The sequence below is a fragment of the Sander lucioperca genome, chromosome 1 (genome assembly GCF_008315115.2).
Source record: "Sander lucioperca isolate FBNREF2018 chromosome 1, SLUC_FBN_1.2, whole genome shotgun sequence".
NCBI classification, from domain to species: Eukaryota; Metazoa; Chordata; class Actinopteri; order Perciformes; family Percidae; genus Sander; species Sander lucioperca.
The window spans coordinates 44,360,414-44,377,340 of record NC_050173.1 but is presented as its reverse complement, the minus strand read 5'-3'; the positions used below and the strand labels follow the sequence as shown (position 1 = coordinate 44,377,340).

The 16,927-nt window shown below is 41.1% G+C and overlaps 1 protein-coding gene and 2 long non-coding RNA genes across 7 annotated transcripts in view; 2 read left to right on the top strand and 1 right to left on the bottom strand.

Annotated features, from left to right (window-relative positions):
- Positions 1–12,797, top strand: part of pde6a (phosphodiesterase 6A, cGMP-specific, rod, alpha) — a 39,783-nt gene extending 26,986 nt beyond the window's left edge. For 2 of the 5 annotated variants that reach the window (XM_031317223.2, XM_031317224.2), the window contains exons 17-24: positions 38–125; positions 680–780; positions 1,373–1,480; positions 1,582–1,645; positions 6,387–6,461; positions 9,109–9,192; positions 10,742–10,898; positions 12,499–12,666. In XM_031317223.2, the coding sequence (XP_031173083.1) occupies positions 38–125; positions 680–780; positions 1,373–1,480; positions 1,582–1,645; positions 6,387–6,461; positions 9,109–9,192; positions 10,742–10,898; positions 12,499–12,545 (724 nt within the window). In that variant the 3' untranslated portion in view covers positions 12,546–12,666. Of the gene's footprint in view, positions 1–37; positions 126–679; positions 781–1,372; positions 1,481–1,581; positions 1,646–6,386; positions 6,462–9,108; positions 9,193–10,741; positions 10,899–12,498 lie in introns of all 5 variants that reach the window. The other 3 variants (XM_036004757.1, XM_036004753.1, XM_031317225.2) reach the window with 3 other exon arrangements.
- A 185-nt stretch (positions 12,798–12,982) lies between these two features.
- LOC116062553 lies at positions 12,983–14,973 on the top strand. Its single transcript, XR_004108036.2, has 2 exons — positions 12,983–14,208; positions 14,927–14,973. It is a non-coding gene; the product is annotated as an uncharacterized LOC116062553 (long non-coding RNA).
- A 98-nt stretch (positions 14,974–15,071) lies between these two features.
- LOC116062554 lies at positions 15,072–15,308 on the bottom strand. The gene is made up of 2 exons (XR_004898188.1): positions 15,216–15,308; positions 15,072–15,112 (listed from the first exon to the last, which is right to left on the bottom strand). It is a non-coding gene; the product is annotated as an uncharacterized LOC116062554 (long non-coding RNA).
- Between the last annotated feature and the right edge of the window lie 1,619 nt (positions 15,309–16,927).

Here is a 16,927-nt window from a genome sequence, read left to right as displayed (position 1 = left end):
TCTCTCTCTGTCTGTGTCTGTGTTTGTGTGTTTCCAGGTCTGGTAATCCTCTGGCGAAGCTTCATGGCTCCTCCATCTTGGAAAGACACCATCTGGAGTTTGGCAAGACTCTGCTGAGAGATGAAGTATGCTGCAGCTTACACACACATTCAGTACATGCATACAGGGGTGGGAACATGAACACCTGTACAATTTAAAGCAATACAACAGTCCTAAATATAAAGAGCTGAAGCCCCACCCTTCTCTTAGCTAGCCACTCAATTAGCCTGTGTCAGTGAGGACATTTGTTTTTAGTTTTTTTACCATTCAGTAATTTTTCCTACAATTCTTAGCCTCGCTAATGGGGACAGCTGCAGTTGTTGGATACTATTTTAATGTCCAGTACTGTAGTATGTACCCCTTTAGTTTTGAATATAGAAGGAATATTAAAGGACCGTACGGGTTGAGCAGAGGCACAGTGGCCTTACACCAGGTCGCCAGATGGGGTTGCTAAGAACTTGCAATGTATAACTATTATCAGACCGGCCCTCGCGGCCTCGAAACACTACCGGCCCACCGGGAAAAGTCCTCCTCCTCTCCCGGTTGCCACTCCGCCTGTGGACAGACACCCCTCTACTTTCTTGAGCTAACTGGTATCATTACTGTTCTTTGACTTTTTTGATTTTCTCTGGTGTTTCAGTCGTTGAACATTTATCAGAATCTAAACCGCCGTCAGCACGACACCGTCATCCACCTCATGGACATCGCCATTATCGCCACTGACCTGGCTCTCTACTTCAAGTCAGTACAGCAGCAGTTAAACACATGTAGCTAGTGTAACTCAGTCTGTGTATACATTATTACACTGCTTTGAATGCAATTTTGTCAGCCATTTACGACAGAGTAATGCCTTTTAACTATTGACACATTTAAGGGGCATTTCATATTGTTTAGTGTCAGATTTTTAGAATGATTTAAGTAAAAGATAAACACTGACTTCATAGATTGATTTTGAAAAGGCAACAATTAATTAATTTACTTAAATTAACCACACAAAAGTGGATTATTCAGGCACAATTCTTACTCCATATGTACCATAACAGACAAGGATAGATGGATGTATAAGATATTGTGTTTTGATGTGCAGGAAAAGGGACCAAAACTGAATAAAAGTAAGACACTTTGTCTATTCTACCTATTGTCTACCATTGTCTGTCCCAAAACACAGCAAAACCTGGATGAATTTCTGTTGGAGTTTGCTCCACCACCTTTTTAAACATAATGTCTACAAAACAAAGACAGTTATGTGATGTATAGGAGACTGTATGCCTTGTAAAGAACAGGCAATAAAGAAAGATAAGATGTATTGGAGTACTTTGTACTTTCTGTGCAGGAAGAGGACGATGTTCCAAAAGATTGTGGACCAGTCCAAGACCTACGAGAACTGGAACGACTGGACCAAGTACATGATGCTGGAGACCACGCGCAAAGAGATCGTCATGTAGGCACACACACACACACACACACACACACACACACACAGATGCAGGTACCAACAGAGATGCACAGACATACAGATCTCATGTCTTGTTTTGTTTCTAGGGCCATGATGATGACTGCTTGTGACCTGTCTGCTATCGCCAAACCGTGGGAAATCCAGAGCAAGGTACACATCTGTGTGACCTCTTCACACGGTTCTTATCATACTTCACAGCAGTAGCGGTAAAATGGCGCTCCAGCCTCGCACATCCAGCCGCTCACAGTAATAAGGCACACACTCGTACACAGGCTCCCGGAGGGGCTCTGTGAGAGGGAAACCAATGATAAAGTAGACCTAGAAAGACGTTCTGTCAGCGCTGCCATTTCTCTCAGCAGCATTCGGCAGTGATTCGTGACGGCCTCATGCATCAAAAGCAACTTTATGCTTTTCATTCCCCTCATCACCGCATGGCAGCCTCAGCATTTTATTTCAGTTAAGTATGTAATATACACATCGCCATTGAGCCTGCACACGCAGGCATATCAATATGAACGGAAAGTATCTCTGGCTGTTTGACAGGCGCTGCTGGAGGGTCATTTTTTACCTTTATTTGTCTGCAATTGACTGGAAACATTTGCTCTTTATCAACATGTACAGCTCATTCTTTTACACACACATAAGCTGGAGACTCATAGCAATTGCAATAACATAGAACCAATAATAAAATCAGTAACGTTTGATCCAACATCTGCTGACAGATGTAAACATAGCAATTCTTAATGTCCGAGGCAACATCTGTTGACAGATGTAAAGGTACCAATATTATTCCTTCATACAAAATTCTGTTTATTTTGTCAGATTGTCTTTCTGTGTGTGTGTGTGTGTGTGTGTGTGTGTGTGTGTGTGTGTGTGTGTGTGTGCTTTGGTGGATAGTTCTACGTCCTCTGGCTGCTAAAGATGATTATAATAAGAAGATCCAAGAAGAAGAAAATCCCTGGTTGAGCTGGTCCCACCCTAAGACCTTTGTTCCAGCAGTAATGAGGGGTCACAAGTAGACATAGCTTCATTTCAGAGGGTCACAAGCTAAAAATGTTAGTGCTCCTTCTCATTTTCTAGATCAGTGGTTACTGTGCTCTTATGGCATGCATCATTTAAGAAGACATTTGAGGGTTTTTTCCACCATTCCCTCCCTTTCACTTATAAACAGAACAGAATATAACTCTACTTGTTCAAAGTCGAAGTGAATAAGGAACTAATATTACTAACACTGGCAAAGTCTCATCAGCTCCAAACTCCAGCCATGCTTGACTTTTCCTTTAAATATGGGGTATTATTGAGAACAAGGCTGTGACTCACATTCAAAAAACAATTTTAACTAATGTGTAGTTTCACAAAAACACAACCTTCCATGTAACCTAATCCTCAACTATGTTGTATATATTTTTTCCCATTCCCCACCTGCTTCACTTGAGTGACAAGCTACCTCTACTGAAAGTTGCATCTTACAAAGTCAGCAAACAGCCTTATCTTTATACACCTTTTTCCAACTAACTTCTTGACTCCAAAATGCTTACTTACATTACTTCTTAAGCCCGAGACACACCAAGCTGATAATCGGCCATTGGACAGTCTGGCGAGGTCAGTGACTCGAGTATGTTTGTGTGTTCTGTGCTGTCGTCCGTCCGAGGGGCCGTCGGTCTTTATTTTGGCCGATTTGACATGTATAATCCGCGGGGCGGGCACTGGACTCAAATGACCCATCTGACTGGTAGAGTGCTAACCCGGAAACGGGGAGTGTAATGAGCGTGACTAGAGTCTCTCAAAATCTGACGAAAATCTTTTAAACTGACCTTTGTTGATCTGAAATGAAGACAGATTCAGCAACTGCACGGACTATTTCTCGCTTCAAATGTTTTCAGAAACACGTTTTGGTGAACTATTTTAGTACAATATGAGATCATATTCTGAACAAGCCGTTTCTTTACTTGAACAGAAACAATGCACAACAGACATTAACCTTACATAAAACAGAGAGATGTGTGATGTTTGATTTTATTATTACAAATTACAGATTTGGGGTAAAAATTGTGTTTGTTTTCTACTCGATGTGGTCATCAGAAAAAAACATGTTAAGGCAGGTTGTTGGGCTAGCTATACTATTAGCCAATTAGCATAGTGGCCCATGAATAATAAGTTGATGCGCCAAACAAGCTGGTAAAGTAGAGATTTGTGTGGATCTCTGCTGTCACCAATACATTATTTTGGTGCATAAAATCTCATGAGAGTCAAATTGCCACAAAAATAGGATGAAGAGGGTGCCCGGGTAGCTCACCTGGTGGAGCGCGTGCCCATGTGTGGAGGTTCACTCCTCAACGTAGCAGCCGAGGGTTCGACTCTGACCCACGGCCCTTTGCTACATGTCATTCCCACTCTCTCTCCCCTTTCATGTCTTCAGCTGTCCTATCAAAATAAAGGCCTAAAATACCTCCAAAATTATCTTATATAAATAAATAAATAAAAATAGGCTGACAAATTGTTTTCAAAGCTTTCAGCCACTTTGCTACATTATAAAAACGTTTTTTGTTTGTTAATGCGGAGCCTTTTCCTCACAACCCTTTCACACCTCCACCTCCAGGCTCCTGTAATCAAAATGTTCAGCTGTTACACAGTTGTATGTCCGAGGCTGATATAGAACAGAACAGAACATCTCATCATGTCAAACTGAAAGAATAATTATGACTATACCAAGTGTAGTTATTGCAAACATCAGTATTATTTGTATATATTCATTAATAAGAAGCACTGTTTTTATATGACTTCAGTTCTGTTACTCCTCCTGCATTGCACGACTGCTGCCAATTAGGATATTCCACCTTTTATTTGTTAGCAGATATGGTATATCCCGTTGGATTTCACCTTTTGTGTGCACCTGGTGAGTCAGCTCTACATCCCACACACTGTCAGGGTATCTATCTACAGCCACGGCTGCTCTCCTGTGAATTGTGCTCCAAAAGTAGTTTGATGACTATCTGTTCCCTTTTTAAAGGTGAATTCCACCATGAATACAGGCTGTACATATTTAAGCTGTCATATGAAACCTTTCCAAACAGTTTTGCTGTTTGGAAAAAAGTTTGGAAGCCTACAGATACTCAATACCAGATTTAACCAGAGTGAATCTCTGTTGGCGTGAGATTAGTCTCTGTTATAGCTCTTTGTGATTTAAAGGTGCACTATGAGTTCCTGCATGGTTTCAGCACAATTTCATTTTTGTCTCAAATCATAGGCATCTCTCCTTGATCTGCTAACTCCCTGCCCCCTGAATACACTGTGAAAAAGTCCGGTCTAGGGGTAAACGTCAAACAAACACTAGAGGCACAGGCTGTGCACCAAAATACAACAAACCACTCCAGCCAATCACAGACAAAATGGTTAGTCAGTTAGGCGGAAACATTACGTTACGGAAACATGGGGGGAGGGGCGCGCTTGCTCTGTTTTGTTTGAAATTTACTTGGAACGTCAACAGAAGTGACCACGCAGGAACTCATAGTGCACCTTTAAGTTGATAAGATGGTCATGTTCCTACATAAAAATCTTCTAAAGTACAGATAGATTTACTCAGATATGTATTGATGATAATCACAGCCCTCTCTAAGATGTTATTGAGAAACAAAAGCTTAAGCTGTTTTACTGTTGATAAGATATTCTGCTGACATTTTTATGGCTGGTATTTTCATTTTTCGCTCAGTTCCGCTTCCCACACACGCAGAATATCTAGCTGCACCAGCCTCATGGCAATTGTTCCCCAAAACTGTCTTGATGGTTGATGACTAACTCTTTCTAAAATGAGATTTCTATACTGAATACAGAATTTACATATTATTCATCAGATCTCATGTTGCTCCATTTTCAAGTTTGTGCATCAGCCAAAACAGGCTTTGGTCTCTTAAGACACAAAAGGCTAAAAGTGCCTTGTGAGCTGTGAATACGATTTTCATTTATGGGACACTGTGAAAGCTTTATGGTCTGATTTTTAACAACATGTACGGGATTTCCTTCTTGTTAAAACGCCACTCAAATCTGCCCGATGGAAAAGGGGCTCCAACTGCCCCTATTTTATATGACATGCCTGTGTCAAGAAGTATTCCATAATAATACACAGTGCTGAACTTATTAGTCCTAATTAATTTCTCAGCTGAGGGGAAATTAGCAGTTTTAATAACAGAGTAATAAGTAATGTCAAACTTGATCTGGTTCCAGTTGCTCAACTGCGACAACTTGCTACTTTTCTCTGTTTTATGTCATTTTTTTATTTTATATCTTTGGGATTTGCACAAAAACAAGCAACTTATAAATGACATCTGCCGCTGCAAAATAGGCTCAGAAGGAACTTGTCTTTGTGGAACATGTGTACATTCAAAGGTTGTTTTAATCGTGCAACAGAAAACTCAGATTGGACAGATAGTCTAGCTAGCTGTCTGGATTTACCCTGCAGAGATCTGAGGAGCAGTTAACCATAGTCCTAAGAAATCCACCAGAGTTTAAAATGCCAACACAAAGGAAGCCTAAGGCAACGGACATCCGGCCTAAATGAGTAAAATAATGTGGATTTTCCAGCAGCAATGGAGCAGTCCCGGAAGTGGAACGCCAAGGATATAGACTATAGCGTGACAAATGCAGACGCAACATTGTGAAAATCTTGATCCCCAAATTGTCAACCTTTCAAAAACTGTAAAAACTAAAAAAGCAGCTTGGTTTTCAGCTGAACCACTACAGATTCTGAGTTTATCCTCAAAACCACAAAGGACTATGTACTTGTTGAAGTGATGGTCAAAATGAAGGAAATGGTTGTACATGTGATTGTGTTTTATTGTCCCTTTTTATGTCAATAGCACCGCTGACACAACTTCCTTTTGGATTCACCCTGTAGGTGGCGCTGTCTGTCGCTGCAGAGTTCTGGGAGCAGGGAGACCTGGAGAGGACAGTCCTGGAGCAAGTTCCCATTGTAAGGACACGGAGAGCGAGACACTTGAGAGAGAGATGCTAAAAAAAACATTTAGAGCAGGGGTCTTCAATGTTTTTTAAGCCAAGGATCCCTTATCTGAGAGAGGGATGGAGCTACTAAATATTTTATAAAATGAAGTTGCATATTTAACTGGGCCTATAATAAAAGCCTTAAGCCTTTATACATACATTTTAGTGCATAAAATACTAAGTCATAAAATTTAATGTTAAACATAAATGTGACTGATCTGTGGATCTTATTTTCTACCTTACCTATGGGCCAGTAAGCCTATCATTAATGTCTCTCTTTTTTTTTTTTTTTTTTACAAATAGGCTGATTTATAATATGTTGGATTCATGCTAAGACATTTACATTTTTGAAAAAACAAAAGTTGCAAAGGAACTCCCTTCATTCATTTTGATGATTCAGATGATGGTCTAATACCGAAAACGTTGCCTACATATTTTTTGCAAGAGAGACAGTGAGCGGGAGTTTCTTTGCAACTTTTGACCTACTTATCGCCCTCTGATGCACCTGTCTCACGTTATAGATGTGCAAAGTATTTTTTTGTACTGAAAAAAACTTAAAAAAAAATTAACAATAACTTGGTGGCACCCCTGCAGTAACTCCGAGGACCCCCTATGGGCCCCGGACCCCCTGTTGAAGATCTCTGGTTTATAGGATACAGTAGATGCATCTGTCCTTTTGACTTCCCAAAAACACTAAACGCCCTCCAGCTCCAACGGTACCGCGGTTCTATTTATAGTTGACCTCTGTCCTCAAAGAAGAGGATTTTCCTTTGAGAAACAATAAACATAATAATTACTAACAGATGTGTTATGGCAGGAATCCATTTGTTTCTGTAAAGCACTAATTGCTACACAAGTCTTATCTATTTGTATATCTTTATGAGAAAAGTACATGTCAAACAGCCTTCATACTGATAAACTTGCTACACAAGTAAAGGCTGATTTTTGACCCTGATTTGGCCATGATTACTTCTTATGTAAATATCCAAAACACTGGTAGGTGGAACTTTTGAGCTTAGATTGTTTTTGTAATACAGACTTTTTTAAGAGTTTGCAGTGGATAGCAAAACACGGCGCTGTTTATCATAAACTCATGTTCTACATCCTGAAGTTAGAGGTTTAGGGCTAAAATGTCTTCTCTCCCAGATGAGCCTCAGGCTAGTTGGATCTTCTATGATTAGGTCAATCTTTTTAGTTTTTTGGAACTTTAATCTAAACAAATGTGAGCATGATCTTGTAGTTTGATCAAGTTCATGATGCACTTCTAAACTTCTGCAAAACGCTCTGAACTCTGAGATCAATCACTAACTCATTTGGATTGTAACATGTTATTTTGTCTTGCTGTGTGATTTGTTGTTGTTTTAATACCAAGTTTGTGCCAGTACATACAAGTTTGACAGGAGGAGAAAGAGAATTTGGTCGGTGGACAGGAATAATGCAAATTAAGGCAGGCCAAGGCTCTCCTTGGGGCTTCAGTTTAGGAAGGACATGATTAGAGAGAAGGAGAACAAGAGACAGAGACGCAGTTGGAAGACAAAATGAAAAGACAGATTTAGTTCCCCGTGGCGGTGGTGTTTGGTGATGTACAGGCCATTATGTAGAGCACTGATACAGAAAGAGCGGGCACTGTGGCCCTCTCCCAGCCGACCGTACCCTCCCCTGGCTCTCTCTCTCTCTCTCTCTCTCTCTCTCTCTCTCTCTCTCTCTCTCTCTCTCTCTCTCTCTCTCTCTCTCTCTCTATATCTCCCTCCATTCTGCCTCTGTGTCTCTGTCCTTGCTCTATTTCATTCCCTCATGTCCTTGAGACACATGACGTGCGAGAAGCACCATCCCACACTCTCTAACCTCGCAGTGCTCTGAATTTAATAGCATCTGTGTCAGCAGGGAAAACATTTCACTTTGATCAGTTTGTTTTTTTACAGCAGTCGATTCTGTGACTCACTGTGGTCTGACAAGAAAAAAAAAAAGACTTTGGAGAGTGTGACCACTTGAACATTTTCATCAAGAAATGTAGGTGGGCAATTTTGCCCGCAATTACAGCCAGCGTGAACTTTCTGACAGGCTTTTACAGTCCAGTGTGCTGCTCACACTCGCCCATTTTTGGATGTGGCTGCTAATGTGAATATAATGGAACTTCACATGAGTCTGCACTCCCCCCTTTTTTATACCTAAGAAAGCGATGCTTGTCTATAGCGAGCGCTCACCCTGTGCTACTTTTAGTGGACTATTTAGGTTTCAGGTCCCAGTTGGATGATTCTAACATTTGAATTTATTTTGTAGTATATATAAGTATATAAATCTACAGTTTCTCCATTAGTGAGCATGGAGCACTCTCCCTCTTTGTGATTGTACTAAAACCTATAAACAAACCCTGAAGTTAAATAAGTTGATACATTTTATATTAATGTATTTCTCTATTACGAAACTGTACTGTCCGTAATTATGGCTGCAAACTTAATTTAGATTGCAGCAAAACAATGGGGCGGACAAAATAACAGCACCAATTTTTAATCCTAGTACAGAGAAAGACTTTAAGATGCAAGGGCTTGGCAGTAGGCTTGATGGCCACATGAGTGTACAGTATTTGAGTGTCTCACACACTTTTCTCCCCCCTTCAGCCTATGATGGACAGAACCAAATCAGATGATCTGCCGAAGATGCAGTGTGGTTTCATCGACTTTGTTTGTGCTTTTGTGTACAAGGTCAGACATTACACCACACAGAAAACATTCACTCTTGATTCCCTTTAACCCCCTGCCGCTAAACTGTGGAAACATTTACACGCAGGTGTGACACCTGTTAAGTCTGCCTTTTAAGGGTGTCTGTCTTATCTTGGAATATACCTTTTTCACGGCAGATATGTTGACATGTCGCAAAGTAGCTTCCTCACCTCTGTGAATGCAGCCCGAGCTTTTGCCACAGTTGCCGTGTAGTCCGGGAAGATGGTAATTGAATCCCCGTTGAAACGGAGCGGACCCCGAGTGTGAGCGCGTCGTAGTATCTGGACACAATCTTGGTAATAATGAAGCTTAGCAACGATGGCGCGAGGTTTCCCGCCCGGCTTCTTCGGCCCTAAGCTCCGGTGCGAGCGGTCGATCAACGGCTCTTTATCCAACTGTAGCACCTCAGATAGCAACTTTGATACAGAGGCTGTAGTGCTGGAGTCGGGAGTTTCGGGTACTCCAATGATTCTTATATTACATCTCCTCATCTGTCCTTCCATATCCTCACATTTCGTTTTCAGTTCTGCCATTTCTGCCTTCATCTCACTCACAGACTTTTGTAAAGTAGCCACTTCATCTGACCATGCTGATAGCCCCCCCCCCCTCTACCTCCTTGATGCTAACTTTCACCTGGTCGATCTCGGACTTCAGCGCCGCAGTGTTATTTATTATCTCCGTTTTCACCGCATTTAGCTCATTTTGAGCATCTCGAAGTCGTCAGCGAGAGCATTTTTCAGCTCTGACTTTATCACCATTGAGATGTCCGCTTTCAGAGAGAGAAGGATTTCTGATTTTAAGCCTTCAACGTCCATCTCTCCCGAGGCAGGTGAGGGCAGTGTTGCTCTAGCTGGGCTCTTGGCAGTACTCTGGTCCGAGGAGGTATTGGGCCTTGTTTTGGAGGTTTCAGTATACTTGAATTTCTTCAGCCTTGTGTCCATCAGGGCCCCGCTGTGGATTTGTTCCACTATCGATGGAGTTTAGAAGTAGTTTACTGTTGTGTGAGAAGGATTACACCTTATGTTTTTCGGTTAAAATAGAGGTTTAACGGGAGCTCACGTCGAACACAGCTTACTCCATTGCGGCCAAGCCACGCCCCCAGACATGTTGACATGTCATAGTAGGAAAAGCACAGGTGTATTCAAAACCATTAATGATGGCTGCATTCCACTTAGGAGAGGCCCTGGTATTGTGCATGCTGACTCACTGAAATAGCTTACTGGGACACTTGATGGAATTGAGCCATCGTTAAGGTTATCAATTTCAGCTGTGCTTTTCCTACTATGACAAGTCAAAAATGTCGGCTGTGAAAAAGGTCCATAGATGGCATTTAAACTTGGTATTGACTATTTGGCTCAGTAACTTTATTTCAAGGTGGTTCAGGTGTACATAACTTGATTACTAAAATCGACTTTGTCCGCACCACCTGAAACTTTGTGTTATATTTATAAGATTTAATAAATCTTTGGATCTAACGAAGCAGTATTGATTTGGTGCGATTTGATTTGTGTTGACCCGTCCTGCTCTCCAGGAGTTCAGTCGTTTCCATGTGGAGATCACCCCCATGCTGGAGCGCCTGTTGAACAACAGGAAGGAGTGGAACGCCCTGAAGGAGGTGCACGAGGCCAAACTGGCTGCCATTGAGGAGGCCAAGAAAGCCAAGGAGGAGGCTGCGGGGGCCAAACAAGGTAGGAGGCCCTCAGATATGTGAACACACACAGACAATGCATTACTCTCCCAGTTTCATGTGGGACGTACTAAATGCCAGTGGTGGAAGTAGTATTCAGTTCCTTTACTTAAGTTAAAGTACTAATACCACACTGTAAAAATACTATGTTACAAGTAAAAGTCCTGCATTGAAAATGTTACTTCAGTAAAGGTATGTACCTATCATCAGGAAAATGTACTTAAGTATTAAAAGTTAAAGTACTCAATGCAGAAAAATCCTCCCATTTTAGGCCCTGTTTACACGACAACGCTTGTGGGTGAAAACGACAAAATATTTTATCAGATGTGCCTTTCTTTTAGACGGCGACGGCGTTTTTTGGGGCTTAAAAACGCAAAAAAGTGAAACCACTCTCCAGAGTGGAAATCTTAAAAACACTCCACCGTCGCGTTCCCGTCTAAAGAGTAAAAACGCAAAAGTCTGCTCCGATCTGCTCGCGGTGGTTCTCGTCGCGTACGCGTTTACGTCACAGGCATGCGCCGGTACAGGAAAATAACAACAAACATGTCGGATTATTTCCATACTGCTGAAGAAATTCGGTCCATATGTCTATATATTTTGACTGGGAGGACTCCAAGTCCACGCCCTGTTGTGCCTTTGTGGCTTTGTAATCTAAGGTTGTTTGGAGCAATAACTCCACCTCCTCGTCTGTTCAGACAAAATTGTCAGCTTGTGTTGTTCGCTTCGCCATGTTTTGGTTTCGCGCTACTAGGGAGAGAAGTAGAAGGAAGGTTCTACGCAGGCGCGCAGACTTGGTGGTGTTGTGTGGCAGTGCTTCACACTACCACCTAGCCGCCTGGTGTGCATACTACATTGAATTTCACACACTTTTGCGTCACCATATACACACAGATTTCCCCCCCCAAAACGCTTGTCTAAACGCGGAATAAAAAGTGAGAACGCAACGCCACTTTTGCGTTTTCCGTCTAAACATAGCCTTAGAAACAATCTGTCTGTCAATCAACTAAGTGTTTAATCGGCTAATCATTTCAGCTGTACTTGTCGGTTTATATATTTCTAATATTTATATATTGTTGGGTAGTTTAATTCATAATAAAATAAAATGTGTTTTGTGTTCAAAAATCTTAAATGTTTAAGTAACTAGTAACTAAAGCTGTCAGATGAATGTAGTGAAGTAAAAAGTACAGTATTTCTCTCTCTGAAATGTAGCGGAGTAGAAGTAGAAAGTGGCATGAAAAGAAAATACTCAAGTAAAGTACAAGTGCCTCAAATTTGTACTTGAGTACAGTATTTGAGAAAATGTACTTAGTTCCATTTCACCACTGCTGAATGCCTCTGAGCCTAAACAGTCTATGTGCCTGTTTTGAGGTACATTTGAGTGAGAACTAAATGCCAAAACTGCTGCTTGGTAACCATAGTAAAATTATAGACACACAAATACACACATACAGGTGTAGACATTGTAAAAAAAACTTTTGAATGCATTTGTCATGGTGTCACTTTAAATTATGGAAAAATAACTGCTGCTCTGTTTTTCCTTTCTTCCTCCCTTCATTCCTTCCTTCCTTTGTTCTTCTTTCCTTCCTTCCCTCTTCCTGCAGCAGCATGTGCGGCCCAGTCTCAATCAAAGACTTGTGTTGTCAGCTAGAGATGCTACAACACCATGTTACTTGCTACATGATTGTGGTGGTCCAGTTTCAGGCTTCCCCACAATTGTTGTTTCCCGATGTCATTATTGAGATCTCACCAGAAAGATCCAGTTTACTCCCTACAATCTAAAACAAATTCCCACAGAGCGCATCTCCCACTGTAAAATACCTGTTCCAGCCGTCTCTTTTTTTCTGTTCTGCTTTCTTTCTTCACTGCTTCTTCGTGTCCGTCCTTTGCTAGTGTGTTACCCGTCAAACAAACACTAGAGGCACAGGCTGTGCACCAAAATACAACAAACCACTCCAGCCAATCACCGACAAGATGGTTGGGGGAGGGGGTGGGGGTTAGTGCTTACTCTCCCCCCCCATTATGTGCCTACGATTTGAGACAAAAATTAAATCTCGCTGAAACCATGCAGGAACTCATAGTGCACCTTTAACTGAAACCAGCAGCTGCTTAGATAAGAGAACAGATAAGATACTTTTTTTAATCCCACACTGGGGAAATTCCCTTAGACAGCAGCGCAAAGAAATTCACACACATCAGAATAAGACAAACACACATTAAATAGACAGGAAAAATATACAAAAAGTATTATAAGAAATAGAAAAATAGAATAAAAGTAATAATATTGATAGTAATAATATGTACACTATAAACACCCTTATTATAAATAGACAAAAAAAAACAGGTAAAAAATATATATACAGATAAGTAGGGTGCGGATGAATAGAAATGGCATATAATAATAAATAAATAAATATGCATAGTGCAGAAAGGTATTCAATAGAAAATGTTGAAGAAATGTAAAATACACAGTCTGTTGAGGAGCTAATGGGCAAAGAGTTCATTTAAAGTAACTGTGATGATGGCTGGTTGGTTATCCGCCAATGAAATCTATACCAAACTTTAATCTGGCGTGATCAACAAACTTTTAAACTTGTAAAAACCAGTGTCTGCTGATTCAACAAAATCCTAATGGGTAAGCTGGAATATGCAGTGTATATTATTTGAGATAACATTTACTGTGCTTAAAAACATCCGATCCTCTGAAGATGTGACTGAGACTTTCTAACTTGAACCCTTGATGTGAAAAAGTTCAAAACACAACCAAACTGTAGCTCCACTGTGGCTCTGACGGTTCAGTTTTTGAATGTATTTCATAGATGTAGCTCCTTCATGATGCCCTTTTCAAAACACAGAGAGGGAAACGAATGCAACCGTGACTAATAGCGTTCCACAGCGCCATGTCAATAGTGTCTGAATCAAATGTCAACAAATGTTTTTGTATTTTTGGCTCGGCTGGTGGGACATCAGCTGTGTAGACACGTTTGTCTCAGCTTGTTTGTCTACATACTGTCAAATTTCTAACTTTGTAATGCAAATCAGCATCAAAATAAAGGAGAACACTGCTTGTAAAATAAATGCATGCTGTGAATAGCACATGAGTGATGTTCCCTCACTGGTTGGTCACTGCCAGTTCGTTTTACTGAATCAAATCTGTTACAAGATAACATACTGTATGTACCATCTTCTCCATGTGGTGTTCAATGTTAGAGTTTGTAAATACTTGTGCTGAAAACTACAGCGGATCAATGTAGGAAAGCTTGTGTTTCTGTGGACTCATTTTTCACTCTCAACACAAGAAATGTATTATTAAAGTGCCCATATTATGAAAAAATCACTTTTTCTGGGATTTGGGGTGTTATTTTGTGTCTCTGGTGCTTCCACACACATACAAACTTTGAAAAAAATCCATCCATGCTGTTTAGAGTGAGATACGGTTTCTGAACGTGTCCTGCCTTCAGTCTCTGGGTGAGCTATTCAAAATCGGCACGGCTTGTGACGTCACAAGCCGAAACGAGCAGGCTAACTGCAACCATTAGCTCGTAGCGTTAGCATGCTAACGCTATGGCTAACGCTAGCATGCTAACGCTAGCATGCTACCTCGTTCTCAATAGCAAAGCACTGCTACAACACACACAAGTTCACCATAATCTACAAAAGAACTACTTACATGTGCGCCCTCATTTAGAAGTCTCCCAGCTAATCCTGCCTTGTAACTGACCGAAGTTGTAGAAACAGCCTTTCTTTTACTGTCTATGGAGCTAGCTAGCTGACATGATCTACATCTGAGCTACTGGGCATGTGCAGTGCAATCAAAGATAGTACAGAAGAAGAAGAAGAAGAAGAAAAGAGGTCTCACTCTGTAGCTAAAACAGAGACCAGCTGAAAAGAGGATCTGCAGCAGTGAGAGAGAGCGGTGCAGTACAACAAAAATATGGTGTTTTTTGAAAATTAAACCATGTAAACCTATTCTGGTACAACCTTAAAATACAATTATGAACCTGAAAATGAGCATAATATGGCTGCTTTAAGTCACTTTGCAGAGATAAGTAAAGAAGTATTGCTGTTTTCCCACTGAATTACTTTGGTGTCTGTGTTTTTACTCTCTGTGTGGCAGTTTAGTTCTGGCCAGTGTAGTGTGTGTGTGTGTGTGTGTGTGTGTGTGTGTGTGTGTGTGTGTGTGTGTGTGTGTGTGTGTGTGTGTGTGTGTGTGTGTGTCTGCTGGTAAATACAGATGTGACATCTTGGTGTATTGTAGTAGGCTGTGGTACGTTTGTGAAAAATCCACCTGATGAGCTTGTGCTGTTGTTTGTGTGTGTACAGTAGGTGTGCCTATGTCTACATAATAGAAAGTCCTATCTACTGTAAATATGCCACCACTCACTGTGTGTAAATGCCTACTGCTTCCACATCCATTTCTGCGTAATGTTATTGCTTTTGCATAGTAAATACGTAAATGTGTGTTTCAGCATTAAACACATTTGTGTACAATGTATTCTGTCAGCATTTGACACTTTCTCTGCATGTTTGTTGAACTCTCACTGCACTTTTGTTTTAGTCCCGAGAGAATCAGTTCTGAAGATTTTGCACTCTTTTTAACTGTGACGATTTACAACACAGCAAGCATTTGACTGACAGCAAATGTCCGGTAGTGTGTTTTTGCAACAATTTCAAGTGAGGGAACATAAATAACAAAATTGAAAATGTTTATTCATTCTACAGGAAGGTTGTCATGCTATAAATAGTTTATTCCACATTACTAAGTACAATGTTTTCTAATGTCTAGGGAACATATAACCACTGTTGCGACAGCATTGCAATTACTATATTTTAACATGTACTATAGTTAGGACCTGTGTCATGCTGGTTAAATGCTGTTGTGACTTTGCAAAACTTTTTAACCACATTTAGCTCATTTTTAACCTAGACGCTTGGACGTCTTTTAACCTGCAAATGACCCACTCCCTGTTTACTGGGATTTTACAGTTGACCCTGAGGACAAAGTATGGGCACACTACTTTCTGGAATATTCAAGGGAAATTCAATCCTGACGCAACTCAAATGCCTGCACCAGCACAATATTTCTATAGTAAAAGAATGTTAAAAATCAAATCAAACATGGACAATTCTAATTGACACAGCTTTGGATATATGTCCTTTTCTTTGTTCAACATGTTTAATATTTGTTGAACAGTAAACATCTGGAAACAGGCTGTATGAGAGTAACTACACATTTGTGGGAATGAGAGAGAATTGTCTGTAGCACTAGTGCAGAATTGCTGCAGGAAACATGCATAAAAGACACTTACACAACAGCTGACATTGTACAATCATCTGCCAGCTGCACTATCCTTTTGCGTGTGCGTATGCGTGTGGACACAAGTTAATTCTCCCACCTAGAGCCATACATAACACTGTTATAAAACACAATGTGACGCCAGAGTTGGATAATGAAAAGTGATCACCACTGGAGCCACAATGGGGGCGGGGGGGCAGGACGTGAGTTAAATTCATCATCACCCATCCCTCCCTCCCCTCACATGCTGTAGTAATATATTAATAGCATGGATACATAATCTAAGTGTGTCGTCACTGGTGTATGACGAAAGTGCCCATGACGTAAGTGCATGGTGGGAGCTCAAAGGATTGCCGTATATGGTTGTGATGATCAGCGGAGCTTGTAAAGCTTGGCTCTGACGCAGCGACAACCCGTGATTGCAGAGAGAGAGGGAGAGGGAGAGCAGCAGCTGCAGTACACCCAGTGAGCCTACAGGAAGGGAGCTTTAGCCTCATTCTAGCAGCGATCGGGGGCAGTCGTGACTGCAGAGCTGCCAGCCTGCAAGCCACAGCCGAGAGAGCGATGCAGAGACTATTTATAGGACGAATATGCATGGGTCGGCTGCAGTTTCTAAGCAGAAGAAGTCACTTGACTAGTTTGCTGAGGCGTTCTTGCCCCAGCAATGCACCTTCAGCATATCATGATGCACACTTGTATGTGTATTGAATATAGTGGCCAAACAAGAATGGTCACAC